Below are 17,538 nucleotides of genomic sequence, written 5' to 3' on the forward strand. Positions count from 1 at the left end.
CTTCCTCCTTAAACATGTGGAAGGAGAGCAAAGTGCTGCCAGACTCTTATTTCTGACAGGAACAGAAGAAACCACAGCAAACTGTTCCAGTTCTTCATCTTCATCACAATCTATTTATTTCTGATGGTGTCTTCAGTCTGAGGGTTTGAAGTTTCCATGTCTGTGTGATGTGTGGTGTGAAGGCTGCTGGTTAAACTGAGACGAACTGTTTAAAGCACTGAGTGCTCATAGAGAGATGCTCCATGAGTCCCATACGAATTACCCACGTCTCCCACTGGGGAATTGTAGAAAAGGGGAGAGGCAAAAGGGGTACACTGTATTTATAGGGTTGTACCAAAGAAGAACAATGAGGAGGGGCTCTAACTGATAATAAATATAACTACAGGCTTGAAGGTATACAGTCAGGTATAAAGAACACATTTTGTGAGAAGTGTTGTTTGTTTATTTACAAAGTTTGCTGTTTCAGTGATAGTTGTACATCACGTTATATCACTTCAAACAGAGGTGATCCAGTAATGCTGCACTAATGAATTAGACTAACTATTCACTTTAGCTGAAGTTATTAAGTCAGCTAAAGAGTTGGATGCTGTGTAAGACATAAATAAAGCTAAAACACAAAGGTTTGGACATTTGCATGTTGCCCTACTGTAGGGGTCTCTGCAAGCATACAGGGCTCTGACAGGGTACAAGATGACAACTTTGTCAAAGCTGAACCAGGGCAAACTACCAGGGTTAAGGGTTAACTACCAGGGTTAACCAGGGTTAAGTTTAGCTTTGCAGTTTTTATTATTATATATATACAGTGGGGCAAAAAAGTATTTAGTCAGCCACCGATTGTGCAAGTTCCCCCACTTAAAATGATGACAGAGGTCAGTAATTTGCACCAGAGGTACACTTCAACTGTGAGAGACAGAATGTGAAAAAAAAATCCATGAATCCACATGGTAGGATTTGTAAAGAATTTATTCGTAAATCAGGGTGGAAAATAAGTATTTATTTAAATTAAATATTAAAATATATATTTATTATTATCATATAATAAATTCATAGATAATTATGGCTTATCATGTACTCAGAGTAAATTCATTAAAGTTGTGAAAGCCATTCCCCCTGCAATGATTCAGATGGCTAAAGCCAGTTTAACCTGTTCTTCCTCTATAATTTGTGAGCCGTCCCTAATTATTGATGATCGTCAATTTGAAGGAAAGACATGCAAAATTCTAACCAAACAACTTTTTCCTTCTCAATTAAAAAGAAAATATTTGTTTAAAGATTATAACTCGAGGTTTTTGACTGAGTATCTTTCTTTTCCAATTCCACCAAAAGCAAAAGAAAATCACTTTAAAATCTTAAATGCCATATACCCGTCCAAGGACTGTCTTCACAAGAAATTCAGTATAGATACGAACACACTTTTTGCAACAGTGATATTGAGACTACAGAGCACCTTTTTTATTCATGTGAGAGTTCCAGATGTTTGTGGGATGATTTTCAGTCCTGGTTAACCTCTAAAAATATTGACTGCCCTTCTCTAACCTTTCAAGTAATTAGATTTGGCCTACAAACAGAAAATAAGAAAATAGAATTTGGGATTAACAACTTGTTTATAGTTGCAAAATTTTTCATTCACAAATGTCGCTTCTTGAAAATTACTCAGATTTTTGCTTTAAAAATGAAGTCCACCTATTGAAGGCTTCATTGGACAAGTAACTCCTTACTTGAATTTTTGATGCAGCTTTTCAACTGATGTACAGATGTACTGATGTTGATGATACTATTTAAGGCAAGGCAAGGCAAATTTATTTGTATAGCACAATTCAACAACAAGGTGATTCAAAGTGCTTTACAGAGACATTAGAAACAAAAACAAATAAAAAGCATGATTTAAAATTGATTAAAACAAGCAAACAAACAAACTAACTAAACACACACATTTCACACCTGTTCGCGCGATCTGAACCCTTATCGTAAGGGGAGCTACCAGTCCTTCTGTGGACGAGCTACTTTCTATTTTAAATTCCCTGAATTTAAAATACTCTCTAGACCCAGTCTAGACCCAGCTGGGGAGCTACCCAGAGCTCTAAACCCACTTAACAAACAAACAAACAAACAAAACAGTATATAAAATCAAAACAGATAAAATCAGAAATAGATAAGATCAGTAGTTAATGTAAGTTTTGAAATTTAAGCTTAAAAGTGTGGATTTGGTGCTTTATTCAAATGCAGCTGAGAACAGGTGAGTCTTCAACCTGGATTTAAATAAACTGAGTGTTTCAGCTGATCTGAGGCTTTCTGGGAGTTTGTTCCAGATATAAGGAGCATAAAAGCTGAATGCAGCTTCTCCGTGTCTGGTTCTGACTCTGGGAACTGATAAAAGACCGGATCCAGATGACCTGAGGGATCTGGAAGGTTCATACTGGGTCAGGAGGTCACTGATGTATTTTGGTCCTAAACCATTCAGAGCTTTATAGACCAGCATCAGAACTTTAAAGTCTATCCTCTGACGGACAGGCAGCCAGTGTAAAGACCTCAGAGCTGGACTGATGTGGTCCACTTTTTTGGTCTTAGTGAGGACTCGAGCAGCAGAGTTCTGAATGAGCTGTAGTTGTCTGACTGATTTTTTAGGTAGACCTGTAAAGATGCTGTTACAGTAATCAAGCCTACTAAAGATGAATGCATGGACTAGTTTTTCCAGGTCCTGTTGAGACATCAGATCTTTTATCCTTGATATATTCTTGAGGTGATAGTAAGCTGACTTTGTTATTGTCTTAATGTGTTTTTCTAAGTTTAGGTCTGCATCCATCACTACACCCAAATTTCTCACCTGGTTTGTGGTTTTTAGGTGTATAGATTGAAGTTCTCTGGTGACCTGTAATCGTTTTTCTTTGGCACCAAAGACTATTACCTCAGTTTAGTTTCTGTTTAGCTGGAGAAAATTGTGGCACAACCAGTCATTAATTTCCTCAATGCATTTACCAAGAGCCTGTACAGGGCCTCGGTCTCCTGGTGACATTGTGATATATATTTGTGTGTCATCTGCATAGCTGTGGTAGTTTATTTTGTTGTTCTTTATAATCTGTGCCAGTGGGAGCATGTAAATGTTAAACAGAGGGGGTCCCAAGATGGAACCTTGGGGAACTCCACATGTGATACTTGTCTGCTCAGATGTGAAGTTACCTATTGATACAAAGTATTTCCTGTTTTCTACGTATGTTTTGAACCAGTTTAGTACAGTTCCTGAAAGACCTGCCCAGTTCTCCAGTCGTTTGAGTAATATGTTGTGGTCAACTGTATCAAATGCTGCACTGAGATCCAGTAAAACTAGGACTGACATTTTTCCACTGTCTGTATTCAGACATATGTCATTAAACACTTTGGTCAGAGCGGTTTCAGTGCTGTGGTTCTGTCTAAAACCTGACTGGAAGGCATCGTAGCAATTATTCTGTTTTAAGAAGTAACTGAGCTGTTGAGAAACTGCTTTTTCAATGATCTTACTTAAAAATGGGAGATTTGAGATCGGCCTGTAGTTGTTCATTTGTGTCTTGTCAAGATTGTCCTTTTTCAGTATAGGTTTGATTACAGCAGTTTTTAGTGATTCTGGAAACACACCTGATATTAAAGAAAAGTTGACGATCTGTAACAGGTCTGACTCTAAAGTCTTTGAGACCTTTTTGAAAAAACTTGTTGGCAGGACATCTAAACAGCAGGAGGAGGAGTTCAGTTGACCTAAGATGTCCTCCAGGTCTTTGCTGTTAATAGGTTGAAACTGTTTCATGGTGTTTAAACAGTTTTTGGTGGACACAGTACATATCCTGGATCTGCTGTTGATGTACCAACTGCTTGTCTAATCTTTTGGATTTTGTCTGTGAAGAATTTGGCAAAGTCATTGCAGGCCATGGTCGAATGAAGTTCAGCTGCCACTGACACAGGAGGGTTTGTTAGCCTGTCAACTGTGGAAAATAAGACCCGAGCATTATGGCTGTTTTTAGTGATGTCAGAAGTAGGACCTCCTTGCACTCCTCAGTTGTAAATTATAATTGTGAAGTTTCTCTTTATAGATGTCGTAGTGAACCTGGAGGTTTGTTTTTCTCCATCTGCGCTCAGCTTTCCTACACTCTCTATTTTCATTTTTCACCAGTGTGGAGTTTCTCCATGGAGACTTTTTCCTTCCAGAGATAACCTTCACCTTAATGGGAGCAATAGTGTCCATTACATTTAACATGTTAGCATTGAAGCTATTGACGAGCTCATTGACTGACCCTCTGGACAGGTCAGGTGTTAATGGGAAGACCTGGTTAAAATTGCACTACTGTGTTCAGTTATACACCGTTTTGTGATCACTGTTGTTGATATATTTGTGTGGGCTGAGATTTTACTTTCAAAGAAAACACAGTAATGATCAGACACGCCCACATCAGACACAGTAACCTTTGAAATGCTCAGGCTCTTGGAGATCAGTAGGTCAAGAGTGTGTCCTCTATTATGTGTGGCCTCTGTTACATGCTGAGTCAGCCCAAAGTTGCCCAGAGTGTTACTCAGGTCTTTAGTCCCTTTGTCCTGAGGGTTGTCCACATGGATGTTAAAATCCCCAACAATAATTACACAGTCAAAATCAACACAGATCACAGACAGCAGTTCACTGAGGTCATTAAAAAAGTCTGTGCAGTATTTGGGAGGCCTGTAAACATTAAGAAACACAACTTTGGATGGGGCCTTCAGCTGTAAAGCCACATATTCAAAAGACTGAAAACTTCCAGGAGATAGCTGCTTACATTGAAATGATTTATTAAATAAGACAGCAACCCCTCCTCCTCTCCTGCTCACCCTGGCCTCACTGATAAAACTGTAGTTAGGAGGGGTCGTCTCGATGAGAACAGCTCCACTGTTACTTTGGTCCAACCAAGTTTCAGTTAAAAACATAAAATCAAGGCTGTGCTCAGTGATTAAATCATTAATTAAAAATGTTTTCCCAGCTAAAGATCTAACGTTTAATAAAGCCAACTTAAGTGTTTTAGAGGTATTACTTGTCCCCTCGTGTTTGGGAGCAGTCTGTGGCACACAAGGTATGTTTACTATATTTAAAGATTAAGAAAAAAAAATAATAAAGTTGTGTTTTCAAAATTGGAGTTCAAGTTATTTTTACTTCCAATAGTGTTAACATGCTGCACAGGTCAGGAACAAGATTTTATTTTCATTGTAAGTGGGCTAAAGCAGTTAATTAAAAGTAGTCTAACATAAATGCTGTAATTTGATTATTTTAATAAACATGTAACTTGGATGGATTGGATGCTGGCGTGACCACAGTGCACACGTCTGCTGTTGCTCACAGTGGTCCAAGGGACGCTCAGTTTGTGTGTTCAGACACATGAAACATTAGAGGGAACGTTGGTCATCAGGTGTATTCCAGTCAGCTGTTTCCTCGTGTGTTTCTACTTCCCCTGATCACCTCCTTGTGTGCATTTAGTCTCTGTGTTTCTTTCTTTTCTTTTGATCAGCTGTAAAACTGCCTGTTTCAGTTTAAGCATTGTTTTAAATAAATTGCAGGCTCAAAAACTGTTTTCTCCCATTTCTTCTTGTTGCATGTTGAAGCTCTACTTGGAACCTTGTTAAGATCCAACCAAGCAAAACAGGATTTTTTGACATTTTTCAAGCAGTCTTAAACTTTTGATCGGGACTCTCAGATAATTTTATCTTTCAGAGCCTCTGAACAGCTTTACTGCACATTTCCCTCTTTTCTCTTTCTCTTTATCACTCTAGCTTGTTCTTTCTTCTTGATAATCTGCCCCTCCCAGCCTGTCAGCTCAAACACTGTTACACAATACATATTATTTATTCACATACAAGATAAATAAACTGACGAAGCATTCAGATCATAATTCTCCTTCTAAAGCTGCTGAACAGGACAGAAAAACAACAATAATAATAAATCTCAAACTAAAAATCAATCATTTTTAACCCTTGCATGAAAATGAAAGTGAAAGTAAGCTGGTGTTTGTGCAGCAGCCTCTGGGAGTGTCTGCAGTGCTGCTGCGTGTGTCTGACTGAGGATCAGATTTATGAAGATGCCACTGATGCTGATGCTCCTCTTACTCGGTAAGAAAGCTGCTCTGATACTCTGCATGCATGTGCGCACACACACACACACACACACACACACACACACACACACACACACACACACACACACACACAGGTTATTATATATGCAGTGCACTGATGTCTGCTCTCTGTCCTGCTGAATGAAGCCCTCCCTGCTCGGGTGATGCAGGGTGGATCCCACCATGTGGCTCAAATAACTGAGAACTATGAAGCTCAGTGAGGTTTTAGTTCATCATGAATAAAGCACTGACACACATTCACTCAGATCTCAGTGTTTTATTCATTTTGAAGCAGCTCATGAAGAACAGGTTGATGACTCATGAAACACAACATCACAGCAGTTTGTTTAGAAGCTGTTTATATTTGAAGGTTGAAGTAAGTGTCTTCAGTTTTTTACTTCAGTATCTTAACATTTCAATGGTAACTTTGTTAATATAACATTAGGTCATATTGAACTTATTGTGAACAAACTGCATCTCTGCTGTTCACCTGTTTCATGTCACAGTGGCATCTTTTACATATTTGTCAGCTTCCTTCAGATTATTCTGATTCATTTTGCATTAATTGTTGTAAATATACAAACGAAACCTTACTGATTGTTTTTCATCAGAACCCAACACAAAGCTAAATTCTGCTGCATCATCTCCACACTGAAAGGAAATTCACTGTGTGTGTGTGTGTGTGTGTGTGTGTGTGTGTGTGTGTGTGTGTGTGTGTGTGTGTGTGTGTGTGTGTGTGTGTGTGTGTGATTATATCGTATGACATAATCACAGACACGCATACAGTGTAACTGTTTTGGTTGTGCTGCATGAAAGACGAGTGTGTATTGGGGAGGTTGAGTTACTCAGGAGAAATCTCCCCGTACATCAACTGTTACTGTACCCCCTTAATAAACCATGTGCTTAAGACTCTGCGTGAAAGTTAAAATATCTATGTTCAGTGCACATAGATAGATAGTCTATATAGTTATATAGGTATACATGTCACACACAAATCCACCACAAAATGTTCCAGCATCAGAGCTGTGTCCATCAGAGGGACGGCTCAGAGTCAGACAGGCTGACATGTTTGCACATGAGGACGTCTGCTTCTACTGAGTCACTCACTTTCCTGGTTGTTGACTCAGTCGGCTCCTCTTTACCTGTTTAGTTCATCTGTGAACCATCAGGAAACTCTTTGGAACTTTACCTGATGTCCTGTGTCTCTCAGCTGTTACAAAATCACAGCACTCACCTGCTTTATATTTTTATCCTCAGGTTCCCAGCATGCCTCAGGGGTGGAGGTGTATGAGGGGGTGGAGTCTGTCCTGCTGCCCTGTCAGGTACAAGCTGATGTTACCATTGAGTCCACAGCAGCAGTGTGGGACCGTGAGGAGCTCAAGGACCCAACGGTCCACGTGCATCTGCCGAGTGGTGACGATTTTAAAGATCAGAACATTCGTTACTTCAGTCGAACATCACTGAGAGCCGAGGCTCTGCAGACTGGAGACCTCAGCCTCACTCTGAGGAAGCCCACAGTCTCTGACAGTGGAACCTACACCTGCACATACCGCAAGCATGGACAAGATCGGAACAAGACCTATGTAGACCTGAAGGTCACAGGTCAGTGCTGTCAGGTCAGATGCATGCTAATGGCAAGTTCTAAAAATCTGTTGGTTGATGTTCAGGTTGTTTGTTTTGTGTCGATCACAGAACTTCCTCCTCGTTCTGCAGTCTGGTTCAAAGTCCTCTCAGGTGTCCTGGTTCCTCTGGTTCCTCTGGTTGTTATGCTTGCTGCATGGCTGTCTTGTAGATACAAAACGTTAAAGAACAAAGAAGGTGAGTGTTTTATTGGACCATCTGATGAAATATCAGAACCTTGAAGGTAATCAGCAAAGTTTGATTTGGTGATTTGACAGCACCATAGCTGACGTCTCTGTCCTGAATGAGTTGTTAGTGATCTTTACATCACTGATGGTTACCACGAACTGTTAGATCCCAGTTATCCTGTACAAGACGTCTGGACCGACTCTTTGTTTGAAGGGCCAAAGTTTCTGGTATTATCATTATAGTGTGATATTATTCTGTTACCATATGTTACCTTATATATGTAATCAAAGTAGTTGAATTATGATAACAGCTGTAGGACAGATATTATCCTTTAGTTTAGATGGTGTGATCAGTATGTAGTTTTAGTTTGCACTATACTTCTGACTTAAAAGAGTGTGAAAATCATTAGATCTATTGGATTGACCTGTATTACTCGACACTGTTGAATGTGTTACACTGTTTCTTGACATTTCATACTGCTGAGTCATGAAGAGAATGTTGTGTGCAGAGGACCTTGTGCCGATAATAGAAGAGACAGACCCCCACCTTACAGAGAGCAGAGAAACAAGGAGCCGAGGTCATAACTTAGGCGCCGTAAGAGAGAAAGAATGTGAATGTTTAGGCTTTTACGACTAGGTGGGGGCCGCTAGAGGCTATAAGAAGCTGAGCAACCTGTCACCATTTTGAGACTTGCTGTGACCCTCTGCAGGCATGTCTCCCCATCATGATGGTTCTAATGCTCATAAGTGTTGAATTGTATAGAAATAAATGATTGTTGATTGAGCATTTATACACCGAGTATTGTCCTTCCTTCAGTCCAAAGATTCAAAGGATTGGGTGATTTCAACAATAGGCTAACAGAAAGTAACTAAAGCTGGTAGTGAGGAGACGCGCTGAGCTCTAAGTGCCTGCAGGAGTGTCCATCCTGCTATCCACTGATGATGCAACTGACTGATAACATAACAGTTAGGTGCAATCAATAACCACACCTGTTAGTTTCAGCTCTCCTCTGATGATCCTTCTCTTGGTAAGATGGATTAGTCTTATAATAGTTAAAGAAAAAAGGCCCCATGGATAGAAAAAGCTGTGACAACCATTGAAGAAGCTCATCTCCAGGCTGGAAGCAGGACTTCAGAAAACACAGAGTAACATCAGGACAGCAGGTCCATGTCTTACCCTGTCCATGGTTTACTGTAAGTGCAGTCAGATGTGTGATGAGTGTTACAGAAACACTGTGTCCACCTCTCCCTCGAGCTTTTACACTCTTCACAGCTTTGACTGGAGTGAAACCATGAGACGCAGAAAGCTTTGACTCTGTGGTATCTGGCAGACACGTTCAGTTCAGCTCTGCTGCTGATTGGACACCAAACACAGCACAGTCTCTTCATGGAGCAAAGGAACACGTTTCAGACTGGAACCAGTCCAACATGTTTTACTGCAAACATTTCACTTCATCCTGTCAAAGGAAGTTTGCTGCTGATGCTGTGCAGCTCATGTTGTGCTTGGTTGTTCTTTCAGTTCGTGAGGTAGAGGTGGGTTCAGGTGTGAAGTCTGCCAAGCTGCCCTGCAAAGCCACAGTTCACCTGTCTCAGGTAAATAAAGTCGTGTGGAAGGACAGAGATGGCAGGATAGTCCACGTGTATCAGGAAGACTCTGAAAAACAGCACAGACGTTACAGGAGCCGAACAGAAATGATCGAAGACCCGCTGAAGACTGGAGACCTCAGTCTGACCCTGACATACCCCACACACACAGACAGGGACACCTACACCTGCACCGCCTACAGCAGGGAGGGAAAAGTCCTGATGGAGAAAAAAGTGGAGCTGAAAGTCGAAGGTCAGTATGCAGATGATCCTTATTCACAGATTGTGTTTGATAAGTCAGTGGTTTGTAATGACTGAAGTAGTTTGTGGGAGAGAAACTGGTAAATGTCAGCAGTTAAAGCATCAACCAGGCTCAAAGATAAGTTTGTGGGAAACTGTAAATTTGATTCATTTTTGTAGTGGTTCAGATATTGTGAGGACGTTCATGAGATGAGATGAGTGTAAGAGAATCAGACATAAGACTTCAGAGCTCTGACTCTATCAGCCCGGCTATAGTGTTGCAAAAACAAACCCTGAGCTCGTTCCCAATGTCCTAAAATGAGACGAGTGATGGAAACCTTTACAACAGCAGCAGGTGTGTGAGCCGGAAACATCCTGGTCTCAGTGTTGCATACAGATTTCCCTAAATGCTTCTTCCAAAGCTGGATAGATGCTGTCTCTCCTCATCAGAATCTCAGAGACCCACATGAGTCTACACACCGCTCAGACAGCCAATGGTTTAAGGATGATGCTGGGCTATGAACAGGCTGTAGACGTTTTATGTTGATTCAGCTTTTATGAATCAACATAAAAACTGGGGGATTAAGTAAAAACATAAAGTCCACGACTGGTGTGTCATCAATAACAAGTAAAATGTTAACATGCTCACGTTGTTTGTTGTCCTCTCAGAGTGTCAGGTGGAGGAGGAGGAGGGGGCGGAGTCCATCTGTCTTCCCTTTCAAACCACAGAAAACCTGCCTGACGACAGTGAAGTGGTGTGGAAATGTTATGAACCAGAATACAGGAAGGTCCACGTGTATGAGAACGGCTCTGATTGGCCCGACAAACAGGACGACCATTACAAAGGTCGCACTGAGATGAATGAAGACGCTCTGAAGTCTGGAGACCTCAGTCTGACCCTGAGACACCTCAAAGTGGGAGATGCTGGGAGATACGGATGTGAGGTCAACAGCAAGGAGGCCTGGAGATACAAGAGGGTGTGGCTCACAGTCAAAGGTTAGTTAGTTCATTCATGTTTGTGTGTGTGTGTGTGAGGTGTGACTCTTCTGTTTCCTCTGCAGGGAAAAATCAGGCCGAGAAATAAGCAGAGGCCATCAGGATCAGCTCCACTGATCCGTCTGCTCTGATCACTGATCAATCAGTTTGATGTGTTTATTTGATTATTGATCAGTGAAGGACATCAGTGAACAGATGGTGCTGAAGATGCTGTCAGCTGATACTGAGGCCTGTTGAGTCCTGTGTGTTCTCAGTATGATCACACAGCTAATGTATAAACTCCGACAAACCTGTGTTCTTGGAAAGTGCACTGTTGGCTGTTTCTGTAAGTCTGACCAAATATAAGGTGTGTCAGTGTCATGTGCATGTGGAGTAACCGTTAACAACACTGTGTGTATCTGTGGATGTTTGTGGCTCGGCTGCAGGGGAGGGGAGGGGCACGGGAAGCTGAGATCCATCACTGACCACACCTTTTTAGGAGCAGTGGGTGGAGCTTGCTGGACACAGCTGTGTGCAAGGGCGTAGATTTCGTTTTGGCATTGGTGGGGACGAATGATTCAGTTTTTTTTCCTTTTTGTCTTTGCTTCTTGATAAAAAGGAGAAATGTACTTGCCTACATATGCTATTCTACATGCTTTTAAACCATTTAAAATTACAATTGATAGTTTTATATGTGAGTTATATAATGCTAAATTACAATTAAACAAATGACTAAGTAGTTTAGACTTTAGTTTACTTCAGTCATATTCAATATAAATCAGGTATCATACAAAAATAAAAATAACTTCAAATTCAGCAGGGCTGGACTGGCACAAAATATGGGCATTTTGACTAGTGACCGGCCCACCATGGTATTATATAAGTCAAAAATCCTTTAATAATAAGCTTAAACCTACTCCACCTTCCCTATTCTGGTATTCTAAACAGTAGCACACAGAAACAGTTCAGAACTTCCCTTCAACTCATTCCTGTCACCTAAAAGGTAAACCTGTTTCTCCATCACAGCTCTGATGATTCAGTAAGGACATCTCCTGGTTTCATCTTCATGTTTCCCTCTCACCACATATCCAAACCGACATCATGACCAGCAGCTTTACAGCTGTGGCTCCAGCAAACATCAGCTGATACTAGAAATTAATATTAAATAAATTCTAACAACAGCTGATCAAGCTTAAACGTGCTGCTGTTGTTTAATTCGACCTCCGCTGGTTTCCTCTTTCTGGCGCAGAGAGAAAAGCCGATCAGCTGATCATTGATCAGTTTCATGATTGAATTAGCAACTTTCTAGCTGAAGTAGTACGGCACAAATCCCGTTCCTTTTCACCTTAACTTTAAAGTTTGACCTCCTCGGCTGTAATTGGTCCAGCCCAGAGTCGATCATGACCAACTGGCCAATCCACCACCACTCATTTATACCGTTAAAAAAAGAAAAGGAAGAAAACCCCATCGGCCAATAAAAACGAAAAATCACGAGCAGCCCACTGGGCAAATGCCCGGTATGCCCGATGGCCAGTCCAGCCCTGAAATACAGTCATGACAATAAACGAATATGAGTTCAAAGACTTAACAACATTACTTCAGTTGCATTACACCAACATAAAAAAACAGCTTTTACCAGTTGCGTCAGATATCTAAAGCAAAGCCGTTCCTTCCTTTAAAGGACCTTGAAAAGCTTATCCACGCATTTATTACATCCAGTGTGCTGCCCCTTTAAGGCAGGCATGATCATTTGGGTGTGTGTTTTTTGTACCAGCAGACTTGCCGTAGTACCTCACCAGTGAAAAACAGTCCTATAGCCAAACTGTTGTCTGTTCCACTTTTTGTTCACTTTTTCTTGCTGAGCCTGAGAGAGCACATGCCTGTAAGTAGTTGCTATCTGTTTTGTAAGCTTAGATAGTTTTGTGTAGCAGTTTAGAGGTTTGTGTGGAAAACTTTCTTTTGTGAGGTAAAACGGCCGCGATGCTAACACGTTAGCCCGTCTATGGGATTTCCCATGTAATGTTAGCATTAAGCTAATCGCTAAATGCGTGGGCCTAATAACCAGTGAAAGGGTTTGGATAAGTTTGTGTTTATGTGTTATATACATTGTAGTGCATGGCTTAATGTTTGATGTTGTAAAGAAAATGCAATTACAGCAGAAATGTAATATTTTATTTTTGTTTCTGTACCAGTTTTACAGTGCTTCAACAGTAAACATCTAAAACGTATCCGCTGACTCCTGGATGTTTATTGTGGACCTGTTAGCTATCTGCCAAGCTAGAAACCAGCTTCACACCCTAGTGAGGGCAGAATATCCAGATTGGACGACTGTAACTCCCTCTACTCGGGCCTCCAACACTCTTCTCTTTGCCGGCTCCAGTTAATTCAAAATGCAGCTGCGCGTCTTTTAACCAAGAGCACCTGGCTGCAGCCACTGTGGAGCTCCACAGTAACCGGAAACACGTGACCTCCACAGTAACCGGAAACACGTAACTTCAGTTAAATCGACTTTGACAGCGAAAACTAAATTGCGTTTTTGTTACTATTGATGCTGCTGAGAAATAAAAATGGTTTTAAGTGGGGGGTTTTTAACACTCTGGGTTTGTTCAAAAAAATTCACCATCCCCTAAATTGTTCGTGGCCAAAAGTGTACAGTGGTCCCTCGCTATAACGCGGCGCACCTTCCGCGACACTTGCTGTTTCGCTGATTTATTTATTTGTTTTACAGTACATCGTGTTGTGCGTTCTGATTGCTGTAGACCATTGTCAATCAATCTAGTCCAGTGTCTCCTGTACAGGAGCGGTCCCTAATAGGCCCACGGACCGGTCCCGGTCCGTGAGTCCTTTGGTACCGTTCTGCGATAGTTGATCCTCCGATGTGAAATGTATGGTTGTAGTTGTGTGTCTTATTTTGAAAGAACTATTTACGCGTTACCATAGCGACCAGAGAGCATTAAGAAGCAGAGAGGAGGATGTCACTGTCATTGTTGTTGGCACACAGCTCAAGTCACGTTTATTATTATATTTACAAAATACCACAGTTTCTTCTTTTTTAAATTCTTTTGTTGTATTTATCCGCGACACCTTAAAGGTCGTTCCCTGAAAATATTGTCTGACATTAAAGTGGTCTGTGGTGCAAAAAGGTTCGGGACTCCTGCTGTACAGTACAGAATGCGTTTAGCTTGTCGAATTTACATATATCTTCGCTAGCAGTGTAACTCTGAAGTGCTGTACTGTATGTTTGTAAGTTTTCTCCCAAACAAACACAACAATGCCGACGAAACGTTTTGCACCCTCAAATGCACCTTTAGGTTTCATTCCATGATACTGGACTTATGTTTCTACGAAGGTTTGAACTCTAAGAGTGTTTAAACAAAAGAGAAAAGTGTGAAAATGTTCATGTCTGTCTGAGAAAAGTGTATAAAGTGTGTAGTGAGGGGTTTTACAGTCTTAACATCTGTAATAATTGTAAAAAATAAAGTTGGCTACTTGATGGATTTCACCTACCGCGGGTTATTTTTAGAACGTAACACCAGCGATAAACGAGGGACTGCTGTATTATTAATAGTAGAGTCTGGGACATCTAATTGATTAACATCAACATTGATTATTATGCACTATTATTTTTGTTCAAGGAGAGCAAAAAATATAAAACTCTCTCAGCTTGTTTGTTGCCAAAAATGGCCACTTTTTGTGTATGTTCACAAAATGCTATAAAATGTAGATTTCTTAAAACATTTTTCTACTTTTACCGACGTGACTCTTTAAAATAACACCAGTCCTTTTCATCAAAATCAAAATTGTATCTAAATTTTTTACTCTTTATAGCCAGTTAGGTTATATATTACCATTAACTTTTCAGATAAAACGGTGATAAAGTCCTAATGTTTTCATGAAACTTCCTTTTTTCCCCCATCTGAGCATCGGGGAAAAGGCTGTCTTGCAATTGTTGAGGTCACTAGTGTGTGCCCCATTTCTTCCAGGATCACTCTCTTTATAGGTTTTAGTGGACTCCTAGTACTGCGACGTGGTTTCATGGTACAAAGGGATTGTATTCCAAGATCTGGGAGACTGTAGAAATGAGCAGTGATGCCCTTCCTACCATCTTTCCAGAAAAATAAGTGATCTGGAAGCTGTTAGGCTGACTTACAGCAGCAGCACTTTCTGCACCTGCAGAAACTCCAGGACACATTTACTAACGGTGTTTGTTGCTGTATGTGCTGCAGCTTTGAATTTTTTAATAATATATATTTTGTTAATATTTCGGCTATGGTGTCTTGTTATGAAATGTACAAGAGTAAAAGTGTTTTTAGCATGTGCTTCAAAGCTAAGTTTGACTGGGAAACTCAAAGCTCAATAGTCTGTATCAACAGAGATTCAATGCAGCCTGTGTAATATTTATTCTACTCTATCTTGCAAATACATATTTGTGTGGCAATGTCATGCACAACACACAACTATTAGATCCTTAAGATCAAACCCGTGTCATTCTTTTGGTCCACTGCAGTGCAGTAGTCAAAAAAAAGAATAAGTGAAGTGTCCACAGATGGCCAGGATAGAGCCCAGAGTGTTAATGTTTAAAATGTATAAAAATATTATTGATTACAATTCTTTACTGTTAATATCAACAATAAGCTTTTTATTTTGAAATTACAAGTTTAAAAAAATGCTGTTACATTTACATTTAATGCTGTTTCACTGTAATCCTTTATTATAAGTATGGACACAGAATCAAGTGAACAACATTTTGAAATAAGTTTAATTGGAATTTTGTACTATGCAAAAAACAAAACAAAAAACAACAACGACATATTAAACAAACAAACACAGCCAGTGCCTTCATTTGTCCATTACATGTCAAACATAGCACTGACCCTTAGCCCCTGCTCATCAGCACATGCTTTCAAAAAGAGCTCCATGTCCTCTGCAAACTGAAAAACAAAGAGGAACAAGTCCCTTGCTCCAGTGTCTTCTTCCTCTGACATGTCTCTTAAGACCCTCTGCTGGTCCCCTTGATTTAAGGACAGATATTTTGGCATTGTTACGTGTCCACGGAAAAGTGCCTTATTTTGGACAGCCCACTGCACAGCAGGACGCAGATCTTCAACAACTGCTGGCTCCTGTGTCAGGCAAACGGGGATGAAAACATAGTTATTTCTCTGTTGCACAACAGTTTTTAACAGTTATTCAAATGTCACTAACCATGTAATTACTGTTTAAAGTGAATACTGACCTGACTGACTTCCTGGAACTTTTTCAGTCTGACAATGGGCACGTGTTGTCCTTCAAGCACAGCTTTGGCTTCCTCTCTCCAGTGTGCAAATAGCTTGCCAGAACTTAACAGAAAATGTTGATATTGTTAAGGTGTGTAAACTTTGACACAACATAGAACAGAAGTCAAAATATAAATACCTCCTGAGATCAAAGTTCTCCATCAACAGCAAGCACCACCATTTACACAAGTAGGGCATGTCTGACTGTAAAATATTAATATGAAACATATTTAACAACTTTCAAAAGATTCAAGACTCCATTGCTGTGAAAGTAAATAGAATACTTACTACAGTATAGTCAAATCAAGCATCCAGTGCCACGTACAGAGCAGACTATTTGGAAGAAAAAATAAAAATGTCCTTTTTTTAGAAGCTTAAATTAGCTTCTGTATGAATCTCAAGAAGAGAAGAGAAAAATTACCATCAGCATGAAGATCCCACAGTCAACTCCATAGTCTTGGCTTGGAAAACCCTGTATTACATTGAAAATAAAGGCTCGTTAATAAAATCCCTTAAAAGAAGACTAGTGTAATTCATATCATTCACCATACACTTAAACTAGCACATACCTTCAAGTCACAGCTCTTTTTTTCTGACCACTGCCCGGGAATGATCTTCACTGCAAGATACCTTTTTTTTTTAAAGACAGTTACATTCACAAGTTAACAGATGTCATGATGATGGGTGTGAAATGTTTATTGCTAATAGCACCAACTGTAACTACAGGCCTTAGGAACACGACCTCAACAAAACAGCATAACAAAATGAAAAAGTACAGTCACATGCTCACAGTTGGTCAAAATAAAGCATTTACAGCTTTAAGTTAAGGTTGGCATATTTTATAAACTCATTTTTAATGGTCTTTTATGTTAAACTAGAACATTTGAAGACCCTATTTATGTCTGAAAGTCATCTAAAGACAGCATCACTGACTTGATCATAATGTGAAGATGAGAAATAGAATAAAATGTTGAAGCATCATGCTGATATATCCATCCATCCATCCATTCGCTTCCGCTTATCCTTTTCAGGGTCGCTGGAGCCTATCCCAGCTGTCATAGGGCGACAGACTGGACAGGTCGCCAGTCTGTCGCAGGGCCAACACACAGGGACAGACAACCATTCACACTCACATTCACTCGCACATTCACACCTAGTGGCAATTTGGATTATCCAATTAACCTATCCCCACAAGCTGCATGTCTTTGGACGGTGGGAGGAAGCCGGAGTACCCGGAGAGAACCCACGCAAACACGGGGAGAACATGCAAACTCCACACAGAAACTTGCTGATATAGTTTATAAAAAAAGCATGTGAGTGTACTGTATGTGTGAACACTCAAGATCAGCAGAACATGATCTGGGATGCACTTAACCTGGAACACTGAACAGGTTCCTGAAAACTCCGGAACAAACCAAAAATGCTTATAAAAATGTGACCTCAAAAGTGAAACATATTGTTGGCCACCAAATCCTGCCTTGGTGTTTATTGGGTCAAGAAAGAGGATTTCTCTTTTAGGTGGCTTCAGTACCTAAAAGACAGTTAGCCATGACTTCAAAC

At 40.3% G+C, this 17,538-nt stretch overlaps 2 protein-coding genes and 1 long non-coding RNA gene across 3 annotated transcripts in view; 2 read left to right on the forward strand and 1 right to left on the reverse strand.

The window, feature by feature from the left end:
• Nucleotides 1–17,538, reverse strand: part of LOC146672933 (uncharacterized) — a 405,352-nt gene that overhangs the window by 175,662 nt on the left and 212,152 nt on the right. The gene's annotated exons all lie outside the window — the stretch shown is intronic.
• LOC146672937 (uncharacterized) overlaps nt 1–17,538 on the forward strand; it is a 339,553-nt gene that overhangs the window by 136,374 nt on the left and 185,641 nt on the right. The gene's annotated exons all lie outside the window — the stretch shown is intronic.
• Nucleotides 7,105–17,105, forward strand: LOC146672946 (uncharacterized). Its single transcript, XM_085402616.1, has 7 exons — nt 7,105–7,148; nt 7,309–7,700; nt 7,791–7,916; nt 9,426–9,743; nt 10,400–10,726; nt 10,792–12,587; nt 12,898–17,105. The coding sequence occupies exons 1-6, from the start codon at nt 7,105–7,107 to the stop codon at nt 10,812–10,814; spliced, it is 1,230 nt and encodes a 409-aa protein (XP_085258742.1). The 3' UTR covers nt 10,815–12,587; nt 12,898–17,105.

Source organism: Rhamphochromis longiceps, linkage group LG3 (assembly GCF_057381845.1).
Source record: "Rhamphochromis longiceps isolate RC_006_pf linkage group LG3, R_longiceps_female_GT1.1, whole genome shotgun sequence".
Classification (NCBI taxonomy): Eukaryota; Metazoa; Chordata; class Actinopteri; order Cichliformes; family Cichlidae; genus Rhamphochromis; species Rhamphochromis longiceps.

Bases quoted from the DNA above. Each gene is read 5' to 3' on its own strand.
- LOC146672946 (XM_085402616.1), top strand. From the start codon at position 7,105: ATGTTCCAGCATCAGAGCTGTGTCCATCAGAGGGACGGCTCAGA. The intron at 7,917-9,425 runs GTGAGTGTTTTA...TTGTTCTTTCAG, and splicing joins AACGTTAAAGAACAAAGAAG to TTCGTGAGGTAGAGGTGGGT. The intron at 9,744-10,399 runs GTCAGTATGCAG...TTGTCCTCTCAG, and splicing joins AGTGGAGCTGAAAGTCGAAG to AGTGTCAGGTGGAGGAGGAG.